This window comes from Alnus glutinosa, chromosome 11 (genome assembly GCF_958979055.1).
Source record: "Alnus glutinosa chromosome 11, dhAlnGlut1.1, whole genome shotgun sequence".
NCBI classification, from domain to species: Eukaryota; Viridiplantae; Streptophyta; class Magnoliopsida; order Fagales; family Betulaceae; genus Alnus; species Alnus glutinosa.
Genome location: NC_084896.1, coordinates 6,693,357 through 6,706,194, shown reverse-complemented (window position 1 = coordinate 6,706,194; position 12,838 = coordinate 6,693,357). Strand labels below are relative to the sequence as shown.

Here is a 12,838-nt window from a genome sequence, read left to right as displayed (position 1 = left end):
AAGCATGGTCTTTTTATCAAGACGTTGGACTTTGAATAAGTTTTTTTTTTCCTAGAATTGGGCGTTGGAATTTTAATAACACGAGATGGAAGATTTTTCTTGGGAGGTATCGAATAGCAAGTCAGAGCTATGTATTCTAATGCAGAAGACCTAATCTAAATTAGGTGAGACTTTATCGGTTGAGTGTACTTAATAAGTATGTGACACCCGCTCAAACACGAATATACTCTCTAGTTTTCGACGAGGTTAATGAGGAAGCATACGTAGATTTGCCAGTCCATATTGAATAAATGTTAGTACCCCCGCCTTAGTTAGCAGATTGCCTCATAGAATAGATCATGGTACTATATAAAATATTATTTTCTTACACCCTTTTTGAAAGGATAAGAACAATCGCGTATCATGGTCGAAGTTTTTGTGTATAATAAGTTTCTGAAAAGAAGAAGCGCCCTCGTTTTGGGATATAAGGGGAACGCGAACTTGAGCCTAAAAATACATTTACATAAAACACACCTTTTCAAATATAGACCTTAATCATCTATTTTATTTATATGTACATAAGAGTAGCTCTTTACAAGCTATAAATCTCAAAAGGGAAACATACTATACAGTACAAAAGTCATATCATGACACAAAGTCGCCACTAATAATGTCTCATTAGCGGTGACTATGTTTAGTCCCCACGAATAATATACTATTAGCAGCGACATTGTTGTCGTCACTAATAGTTAACGAAAAAAATAATAATTAATTTTAATTTTAATTGGCTTTGAAATATTCCCATATTATCCCTGCCACATGTCATTTTTCAATTAAAAAAATAAATTTTAAAAAAAAGATTTAAAATAAATAAAAAACTAAAAAAAAAATGCTTAAATTTGATTTTTTTTTTAAATTGAAAATAATCTCAGTTGATTTAAATTTTATTTTATTTTACTTTTTTTTTAATCTTTTCTCAAAAATAAAAATATGAACTGATTTTAAAAAATAAATATTAGATTTAATCATTTTAGAAAATTACTCTTTTTGTAATTTTTTTTAAAAAAATTTATTAACAAAATTTTTGTCATATAGCAAAAAAAAAAAAAAAAAAAATAGCTTTTAATTTTTTTAAATTTAATTTTTGTATTCAATTGGAGTCGTTTTGGGATGGTGCGCCGGACACGAAATTCCCCCTCCCGCTTTTTTTTTTTTTGTCAAAAACTTTCAGAGTTTTCTCCTTTTTGTTGATCTCTTTCTTTTTCTTTTTTCCTCATTTTCTTTTTCTTTCTTCTTTGTTCGTTCCTGTTCCTTCTTTTTTTTTTTTCTGAGAGGCTGAGAGAGGGAGATTGAGAGATGGGGAGAGGAAGAGGGAGATCAGAGAAGGAGAGGGTGAAGTTTATGGTGGGTCAGCCACCGCTGGGCAGGACGCCGACACCGGCGGGTCACGGCCGATGCCGGCGACGCTAGAGAGGGATTTTTTCGGCATTTTCCCGGAGCCCAAACAGTGAGGATCCGATTTTTGGGTAAGTAACTTCTCAGATTTTGGTTTTGGGTTGATGGGTACCAAATTTTTGGGTAGAAAATCTCTGAGAAAGACGTATGAGTATGGGAAAATAATCTGGGTTCTTGAGGGTTTTTGGGTTAAAAAATTTAATGGGGTTGGGTTGGTAGATATTATGAAATTCTCAGATTTTGATTTTTCACTTGATGGATTTGGTTTTCGGTGGAGAAACCGAGTGGGTTTTTGAAAAAATCTGGAGGATTTTTGTTGGCAAACCGAATGGGTTTTGTAAAATATTTTTGGGTCTTTATCTTGTTTTGATTTGGGTTGATTGATTGTGAAAATTTCTGGGTTTTGTGAAAGATTTTCTGTAGAAGAATAATGGGTGCTATGATTTTTGTATATTGTTTTCATGGTGGTCAGGTTCCTAATTCATCACCGACAGCTGCTTCTGCAAGTTCTGATATGTATGGATATGCAGTTTTGGATGCATGTGAGCAGATAAAGGCACGTATGGAGCCCATTTCTTCACAAAATAAGTTCAGCTCGTTTGCTGAGGTACCTTCATTTTCATAATTTTGCATAAAAATTACTGCACCTTTATCCTTGGATGAATGGTTAAGTTCCTTTTATAGTGTAAGATCTGTTTCTTTTTATCCTTTTCTTCCAAGAGCAATAAATAAATGGTTAAGGAAATGGAGAACACAGTATTTGATGTGAATGATATCTTGATGTATGATATTCTTCTCCTGTGTTTTATTATAAATAATGAGGCTAAGAAAAAGTAAATTGGAGTTTGTTATGTATAAGAAAATGTTTGTTGGAATCCCTGATATATATATATATATATCATTAAATAAGTAGTTTCAATTCCAATATATATATATATATTTCTCATTTTCATTGCTTATATTAGTTACAGGGTTTCTGGAATCTAATTGCCAAAAATAATGAATTCAGATATTCAATCATATGAATTCATTTTTTGTTGAATATATTCTTTAAAATTATCTTCTTCATTTTTGCTGAATATATTTTTTTAAAAAATAATATTAAAAAATAAAAAATAAATCCCAAAAAACTATAATTAGTTTTTTTTCGGATTTGTTTTTTATTTTATATATATATATATATATTTTAATTTTTTTAATATCATTAGCGGTGACCCGTTTGTCGCTGCTAATAATAGAGTATTAGCAGCGACCCCTATGTCGCCGCTAATGATAGAGCATTAGCGGCGACATACAGGTCAAGTTATAAAGTTTTTTAGCATCCACATAAATACTATTAGCGGCAACATTTATCACCGCTATTTATCTATTATTACCGGCGACTCTTTGAGGTCGCCGCTATTGATCATTAGCGTCCGACTTTTACTGACCACCTCATTAGCGGCCACATGTCGCCGTTATTGATCAATAGCGGCGACAAAGTATTCATTAGCAGCGACAAAATGTCGCAGTTAATGAGCTTATTTTTTGTAGTGTGCAAAGGAAGAAAATTAAGAGGTTATGGGGATTCGTTGAGGCTGGATCCGATGAGACTACTCCGATGCTCACATGAGTTGGTGTATATGAAGAGGGGATTTTAGCATAGTCTTGTTAAGACAAAGTGCACATACCTGTGTGAATAGTACCCTTTCTTCCTTTATATAGGCCATTATCTCTGCCCTTCCTTTTCATGGTTCAAGGGATTCTTAGAAAATAAGTTGTTACTCAATTTGAGATTCCCTCCCTAAATCTTTTGGAAATGGGCACATGGTGTGGACAGGCAATTAGTTGAGCTCGTAGAGTGAGGAATCAGTTGTTGGGTGTTGCATCTTGCTAGGGGTGCATTCAGATCCTTGATGGTTATTTGGGTTGTGGGGCGGTTGTAGTAGCCTGAGAAATTAATTAATTGGTAATTAATTTTACGGTTCGCCTCCCAATCCCACTCCATAAGGAATAAGACTCAGGTATCTCTAGTACTCCTAAAAAACAGAATACTATGCAGCAGAAACATATAATATTCTAACAACAATAATTACAAATAGAGCATCTACTAAGAATAATCACATTAACAGAAATCATACTAAACATATCATCAGTATAAAAGGTTCAAACTAAACCTTAATAGATAATTGAGCCTCAAATGCTAAACGTACGTACAACATCACCAAAAAGCACTAATTATCATGAGCGGTCTTCATTATCCTGCAATAAGTCCTCAAGCATTAAACAGATCGATATCACTAAGCTAATCAGCCGCATTTGCCTGGAGGTTCAACTTAAATCCGACATCTAAAGGTAGTCCCAACTATGAAACAACACATATTTCATAGGTGGAAAAGATACAAGTGTAAGTCTACGACTTAGTAAGTAATAATACACATGGTGCACATGTTTTAATTTGGTGAACTGAAATGTTTAAAATTTAAATCACATGCACCAATGTAAATTTATAGTTCCTTATTTGATAAAAAGATCATGAATGCAATATAGATAAAGTATATGCAGTAATAAAAGAATCATGTCATAATTAAACTCCATATAGTCTACTCGAGATATTAACCCCTTCCCGCAAAGTTGGCTCTATCCCAAGGGACCTGTAATACAATACTAGTTCCTTGTATATTGTACGCTAGCATCCATCAATTGTAGCTCGAAAGAGTCCGACCTCGGATGTCCCACGCTGCTAGTGACATACGCCTAAAGTGACCACTAATTAAACACTGGGATGTACGTCAAGGCCAAACATTAAAAAAAAAAAAAAAAAAAAAAAAAAAAAAAAAAAAAAAAAAAAAAAAAAAAACCCTTTGACCATAGCGTTAACCTGTACAGTAAGCCCATGATCGTTATCCCGCACGTCCCAGTGTACCCTGTCCAACGATGCAATCATTTTTCACTGTCTTTTATATGCATGTATTTACAAAGTACATCATTTTCATTTTCCTATTAATTAATCCCTAATTTTCACAAAGTAGAGTTCACAATTGTCTAAAAGGTATTTCATGTGAGTTGTAATATATGAAGGGCATGTATCGAGAGAAGTTAAAAGTGATGTCTCAAACATTTGGATTCATAATGTAATTAACTTTAATTGTGCACTTGTTCTACCTCAATTATCATTTCGTGACAAAAAAAGAAAAAGGAGAAACAGCATATAAGAAAGAATTTTGATTCATTAAAGTTATTGATATGGTGTTACAAGAAGGGAATAATGGCAAGCTCTATCTGAACCATCTAATGATTCATTATTGGCAATTACAAATATTATTCTAATTATTTTCCCACTAGAACTTTCTCTGAAGATAATTAATCATGTTTCTGTCTAGTTGGAAGGCCTTGGCAAGAACATCAGGATTGATTGGAGGATTAGATCCAAAGACTGCATTTGCTATGGTGATGACCCCAGGATTTTGGCTGCTGAGACCGGCAATGGCTACGGCATTGGTATGCCCAGTATTAAACTGGAAGTGAATGAGACCAATTGGGAAGACAAAGACGTCTCCAGCGTTAAGAACTTTGGTGAAGAGACGGTTATCTGTGTTGGATGTGACAAAGCCAACTAATAGAGTACCCTCTAGGACTACAAGGATCTCGGTTCCACGAGGGTGAATGTGGGGAGGATTTAGGCCGTATGGTGCAAAGTCAATGCGAGCCAAGGATATGCCTAAAGTGTTGAGGCCTAGTATTTTGTCCATATTGAGGAGAGTGACCGTCGATCCAAGTGGATTTGACGTGTCTCTGGGAATGTTTAGTCCGGAGAAGAAAAAATCATTGCCAGAGACAAGCTTGGAGTCCTTGCAGAACTTTCCATTCACAAATACTGCATGGAGATGGAAAAGCAGGTATATAAAAAGAATCGAGCAAAAATACAATATTATGGACAAATGCTTCAAATGACTTCATACCTCCAGAAGCAGAATCATTGGTTGAAACGCAGAAATCTTGCAGAGGACTGGGGTCATATGCAGAGGCAAGAGAGCATGCCAAAGCCAAGACGAGCACGGTTACCAGGTAGTTAGGAACGCTTTTCATCATTTTTGAGGTTATCTCCAGCTTTGAGTATGCTAGCTTTGTATTCTTGCTTATTGGGTGAGGGGTGAGAAATGTTGCATTGGAAGACGACTATTTATGAAGGCGAGTCACTGAACGGGTCTATGTTTTAACTTCTGTGGAGAAGATCATAAGGCTTGCTAAGTCTTCAAATATGGTTTTATTTAATGAGTGAACCATTCTTTAACAAGTAATAAATTAACATGCAGCCAAATTTGATGAGTTTGTTTAATGGAACAGTGCAGTTCGATCTACTGTAGGTTTTTGCCAATTCCCGAATGAACGCGCGTACGGAACATTGATAGATATATGTTTGAAGCTGAAATGGCCGAAGCGTTCTGGCAGTACTCCTATATGTCTCTCATCGGACCAAATCAACAGAGATCCCTTAATTCCGTGTGTTTTGAATATGTCTTTACAATGGCGAGCATGGCCTGCATGTATATACTTGTTTACTTTTTTGTTTATGTTATATAGGAATGGATACGCGGGAAGATATTAATCGCCCATTTCTACTATTCTTAATTATGTAAACGCAGATTGAAGTTTTAGGGTATGTGGATGCGATTAATACCCTTTATATATAATATTTAATAAATTCAACAAACCGACGTCGTTTTGGTATTTAATTCTAAAATGATGCAATGTTTTGAATTATGTATAAATTATCCAAACTAATGTTTTGGGAGGTAATATTATTATTTATGGTATATTATTTTATTTTTTATTTTTAAATCAGTCTTAACTTTAAACTTTAAAATTTAAAATTTTTTAAAACTTTCAAATTCTTTTGAAATCAGTTTTGACACTCAACTTTTTTTTAAATCTTCTAATTCTCACTCTTTTTTTCAATGACTACATTAGAATTCAATTTCAAAAATATTTTTGAGAAAATTTATTACTAAGTAATAATAATGTAAAAGAAAAAGAAAAGAAATGTTATAGTGGAAATCATTAAATTTAAATAATGGTTAATTTTTCTCGGCATAAATAGAAATGCCGAGAAACTTTTTATCATTCTCGGCTTTTTTTCGGAGCATTTCTTATAGACGCAAATTGCAGTTTTAGGGTATGTGGATGTGGTTATCAGTTGTATCTGCATACCTTTTATATATAATATATATTTTATATATTATATTTAATAAATTCACCAAACCGACGTCGTTTTGGTGTTTAATACCAAAATAATGTCGTTTTGGATTAGGTATAAGTTATATTTACATTAATACAGTTGATTGTATTACTTTCTCATGAAATACTTGGGCAAAAAGGAGAAAATGATTTGAAATCAATATATTTCAAAATAATAGGACTTATAAAAAATTATAAAACAAGTCAGGACACTAAAAATTGACCGAAATTATTTTCAAATTATTTAATTTTTTTTTTAAATATGCTTTAATATTAGAGACCCATAGAAGGCTCAGAAGACCAATTATGTAACATGCGAATAGCGGATAATAAACGTTATAATCACACGGATGCGGTTTGTAAGAATATGGTACAGATGAAGTTATAAATACTGCAAATAAACATCTGCATCCGCATGTACACCCCTAGTTATATATCTAGAAAGAAATTTAGCTTAAATTATCATCTTTCTGCATGTATAGCTTATAAATCCACGCATTACGGACAAAACACTAAGCTCTAACCCATGCTATGCACAGGTTTCTCATTGTATTTTAAATTTAGGTCTGAAGTTATTGAGTCTGAAGCTAATATTGAAAAAAAATGGGTTTATCGAAAAAGGTTCAACCTCGAGCAAAAGAAAAAATTCTTAAGTCATTGGAATAAATTAATAAGTAAAGTCGAAATAGAGATGCTCTGTTTTGATTTTGTTGATAAGTTTTACCTTGTTGAAAATATAGTAAAAACCAAAACTAAAGAAAAATGGGTAAAAGAAGATAATATTGTTGTCTCTTCAAGACTGTATGTCAACAGTTAAAGCCTCCTATAAGTTCTTCACTGTTATTGTTTTATTTTATTCATTCATGTGTTAAACTCTTACTTCTGTACTCGAGATACCACCTGAACTGTAAATCCCAGTCCGAATGATAAGTCCCAGGAAGAAATGAGCCGTGAGTATGAAAGGGTATCTATATATGTCATAGGCAAAATAGGAGTGATACATAGTAGATTTTAAGGAAAGATTATCACCAAGGCCAGACCAATCCAAATTAGCCAAGAGACTATGAAATTCTGCTCAAAACGAAATAAATGATTTATTAATCAAATGCATAATTTGTAAAAGCAAGTCCTCTTAGTCATGTTCAACCTATATATATATATAGATAGATAGATAGATAGATAGATAGAGAGAGGGGAAAAACTTCACTTACCACCTTGATCTTTCATCACTTTTGTAATCATACTCATAAACTTTAAAAATTGTCAATTTAGTGTATCCATTTTACACTTTTTTTTTTTTTTGTTATAACTTCCCCCCTCTATTTGAATTTTCCATTAAATCATAACGGAAATGTGTCAAATTTTTTAAAATATCCCTATTTTTTTTTAGGAAAAAGAAGGAACAAAAATTGCAAGGATTTAGCCGTTGGTCAAGATTTAACAGAATTTGCAATTTGGGAAGAGGGATGGTAGCACCGGTTTTCCAGAGAGACAAAAGAGAATTCTAGAAGAAAAAAAATCCACCTCTTTTGTTTCTAGGAATATTTGTTGCCTTTTATAGAAGAAAAGACAAAAAGTCTCACTTATCTCTTTATTGATTTCTTTTGGTCAACAGGTTGTTTCTTTTGGTTTTGACCTCTACTAGACTACTTCAATTGGTGGAGGACAAAAATCCTCTAGGAGCTTCTAACCTTTACGGTAAAACAAAAGTAGAAGAAGAAAAAAAATTGATTCATATTCTGTATTCTTAAATCATTAAAGTTAAAATATGTGCACAAAAGGTATAATTAGGAACAGATATATATATATATATATATATATATATATATATATGTTGTTTGATAAGTAATCTGTACTTATAAACTGATACGTGTATGTGTGTGATGCAAACGGGTGTGGGTGTGTGTTAAAGACATGGGTTAAATGCTATATGCATGTGTGAATGAAATGAGAACATGTGTGTGTGTGCTGTGACATGAGAGAGTGTGTGTTGGATAGTGGATCTGTGAGTGTTACACATATATATATATATAAAAATTTCAAGAATAAGTGTTATATATATATATATATATATATATATATATATATATATATATATATGTAGTCCGGTTAATTTGTAATAAAGTGAAAATATTTTCAAAACGCCGTTATGCTGCCCAACTATTTTTATTAGGCATTTGATATAATAATGCTGTTACCCTGTTCATTTGTTTATATAACTTAATGTTTGAAATAAAAGTAAAATACTCTAGTAAATTAAAGGATTAAAATGGAGATATCCGTAGTTTATATGTTGATCATTATGTAAATATGACTATGCAGTTACCTTCTTGTGGAGTCTCTTTTTGGAAGCAAAAGTAGGAAGTATCTCTATACTTATTGAGGACGAAGCTGGTGGACTTTTCCATAATATTGTGTTTACTGCCTTATTTATTTGTTTGCGCATGTGATTTTACATATTCTTTATTTTTAATTAAATTGGTTAATAACAAATCTGGTATGTAGCGGGGGGGTTGATGGCTGCCAGTGGAACCTTTGGCTTCCGTGACACTTAATGAATAAACGGGTTATGACCTTTGGCTCATAGTCTGCTGGGACCTTTGGATTCCAGTAACAAACAAATAAGTTTTAAGTGAGAGTTGGCTAATACACCGGGGGGGTGATGGTATTGCCAGTTGGGACCGTTGGCTCCCACAACACGCTAATCCGGACCGTTGGTTCCATCACGAGAGGAGTGCAAAAACAATGATAATTAAACTTTGCATTTAAGTTTATCATATTACTGCTTCATAATTATGTTTATATTCAATCTATGTCTATGATTCGCGACCGTAGACTATATATTGCGTATACATGTGATTATGAAATTATATTTCATTATGTTGCATTTCATAAATAAATCAGCATTCATATTATATTATGGGAAACAGTGGACTCACTTAGGTATTTTGTATTGTTGTTTTCTCTCTGTGTTATTTATTAATACAGGTTATGAAGAGGAAGAATATCAGGATTATCCAGACCCTTAGATGGATCCTGATATTAGTAGCTGAGGCTAGACTACCTCCTTTTGTGAACTATTACAACATAGTTCATTAACTTAGTTTCAGAGACAGTATTTATATTTCTGCTACTATGAGATAACTAAACTCTAGATATTTTGACCTGTATAATTATACGTTCCCTGTGCGGCGCAACTACTATCTTATGTATAATTATGATGACCTACTTTATATATATATTTTGAGGTATTTCAGTTAGAAGCTCTGCTGTGTTATTTAAATTCAAGTCTGCTGGATAATTATATTTTCCGCTACTAATTTATAACTCTGATGTTGTAGTAATGTCACGTGAATAAAAAAAAAAAAAAAATTCACTTACGCCTTTTTGTAAAAGGCGGGGCGTTACAGTTTGCTATATAACTGTGCAATCATTTTTCCTGTGGATCTTTCTTTGTAGCAGAGAACTGTGAGTATTTCTTACTCACTGAGGGTGATGCTGAATTTCCATAATGTTGTGGTTTCTGTTTTATTTAATTGTTTGCGCATGTGGATTTTGCATATTTTGTTATTTTAATTAATGAATTTAATTATAACAAAGTTGGGAGTGACGTCTGCCAACGGATCAGGAAGTGACATCTGCCTGAGACAAAAATATTTAATAAACAACAGAGTAGGGAGTTACGTCTGCCTACGGAACAGGGAGTGACGTCTGCCTGTGCCAAAAAGATAATAATTATTAGAGGAGTGACGTCTCCTTAGACAAATTGTTAGAGGAGTGACGTTTCCTTAGAACGCGCTAAACGGGAGTTACATCTCCTATCATTCGCTAAACGGGAGTAACGTCTCCTATAACACGCTTGACAGGAATTACGTTTCCTAGACTTTATTAAATGGAATTACGTTTCCTTGAATCTATGTGTTAGAGTTACGTCTCTAAAGATTGAATGCAAGAAACTCATGATTTATTTTATAATAAGACTGTGCATATAAAACTGCCATTTTATTATGTCATTGCATTATGATATTTATTTCTAATAAATCAGCAATTATAATATTATTGAAAACATTGGACTCATTAGGTATTTTTGTATTATTGTTTCTCTGTATTATATATTAATACAGGTTATGAAGAAGAAGAGTATCAGGATTGTCCAGACCTTTAGGTGATCTTGGTAGCAGTATCTGAGGATGGAATGCCTCCCATTTTTGTGGACTACTATATTTAGTCTATTATTATTATATTCGCAAAACAATATTTATATTTATTGTGAGTTTTGGTTGTAAATTATTTGTGCTATATGTGGCACAAATACTATTTTAATGTGTAATTATTTAATTACACTATTTATATATATTTTGAAGTATTTTTATTAGAAGCTCTGATGTGTTATCATTGAAAAAAAATATATATATACCGCTGCTAACATTTAACTCTGGTGAGTTAGTAACGTTAAGTGGAAAAATTCAAAAAAAATTTCACTTACGTTTTTTTGTAAAAGGCGGGGCGTTACAGTTTGGTATCGAAGGGTCGTCACATTACCATTTTATTATGGTTTTTTTTGTTGCAATATTCTTGGCATCATAGAAATATTCATTTTAAAAGCTTGCACTCATAACCATTTTATTTCATTACATTTATATATTGTTATGACATTACAACATGTGAGCTAAATTAAACCGGGAGAACCTTATTCAAACCAAATCTAACGATTCATTGTGGCTACTACATATAGTTCTCTAACTCGCAAATTTTTTCTGAAGAGAGTCAACCACATTCTTGTCCAATTGGAAGGCCTTGGTGAGAACATCCGGATTGATAGGTGGATTGGCTCCAAAGACATTCTCTGCTATGTTGGTGCGCCCAGGATTCTGGCTACCAAGACTGGCAAAAGCAACAGCATTGGTCGCTCTTACATTAAGCTGGAAGTGAATGAGACCAATTGGGAAGACGAAGAGGTCTCCTGCGTTTAGAGTCTTGGTGATGAGGCGGTTATCCGATGTGACAAAGCCAACGTACAAAGTACCCTGTAAGACTACTAAAATCTCTGAGGCACGAGGATGAATATGGGGTTGATTTAGGCCGTACGGTGCAAAGTCTAAGCGAGCTATGGACATACCCAGTGTATTGAGGCCAAATATGTCGTCCACAGTCAAAAGAGTGACATTCGACCCAAGTTGATTTGTAGTGTTTCTGGGAATGTTTAGTCCTTGAAAGAAGAAATCACTAGCATTGACAAGCTTTGGGTCCTTGCAAAACTTTCCATTCACAAATACTGCACAAATAAAACTTTGTTAATGTCACGCAAGACATTGGTTTATAGCCTTTGATGCAGAAATTAAACAGGCCCAGTTAAGTAATCCCTCCTATCATATTTACATTGACATGTAGATCCCAATGACGAGAGAAAATTAAACAATCGAGATGCATCAAATGACTTCAAAAGAACATAATAATAAGAACAAGAAGATGAAGAATGTGTACATACCAGCCTGAGTGGAACTGTTAACAGCAACACAAAAGTCTTGCAGAGGAGCAGGATCATAGGCAGTGGCAACGGAGCATGCCAAGGCCATCAGTGACAAAGTTACAACGAAATTAGGAACCCCTTTCATCCTTATTTGTTGTTATGATCTCTGGCTTCTGTATTTGCTGAATTCTTGCTTTTGTGAGGAGTGAGATATGTTGTGTGGAAACATGTCTATTTATAGCCGGGAATCAAAGAACCGGTCCATGTTTTTCACGAGATGGAGCCTGTACTTGGTAAGTTATCGATTTTTTATTTAGTGGGTGAACCGGCCGCCACTTAATGACATGATTTGCACATATTGGAAATTGAAATGGCAGAAGCATCTCACTAACATGTTGCGTGCCATTTAAAATATTAAGCTGCCAAATAAGGATATTGTAGATGTTCAATCAACAATAATTACAACCGGTTGACCTTGACCTAACGAGCACTTAATTTTTTATTTTTAAATTTTTTTATACATATATCGGGAGCGAAATTCGAACTATTCATTTTTACTTTATGAGGCGTGATCTCCAGTCAATTGACTGAATTGAGCTACTCTCGGAAAACTTTGTAATTTTTCTTAAAAAAAAAATAATAGAAAGAAATTGTGTACAAAATGTTTACAACAAGCATTACACGTTAACAATTTGAAGACGACTTGTTCAACAAAAA

General features: G+C 33.4%; 1 protein-coding gene and 1 pseudogene across 1 annotated transcript; both read right to left on the bottom strand.

Annotated features, from left to right (window-relative positions):
• Positions 1-4,739: 4,739 nt before the first annotated feature.
• On the bottom strand, positions 4,740-5,546 carry LOC133882265 (germin-like protein subfamily 1 member 11; annotated as a pseudogene).
• Positions 5,547-11,247: 5,701 nt separating this feature from the next.
• LOC133882285 (germin-like protein subfamily 1 member 7) lies at positions 11,248-12,343 on the bottom strand. The gene is made up of 2 exons (XM_062321416.1): positions 12,140-12,343; positions 11,248-11,926 (listed from the first exon to the last, which is right to left on the bottom strand). Exons 1-2 carry the CDS (start codon positions 12,264-12,266, stop codon positions 11,391-11,393), a joined length of 663 nt encoding a protein of 220 aa, XP_062177400.1. The 5' UTR covers positions 12,267-12,343; the 3' UTR covers positions 11,248-11,390.
• Between the last annotated feature and the right edge of the window lie 495 nt (positions 12,344-12,838).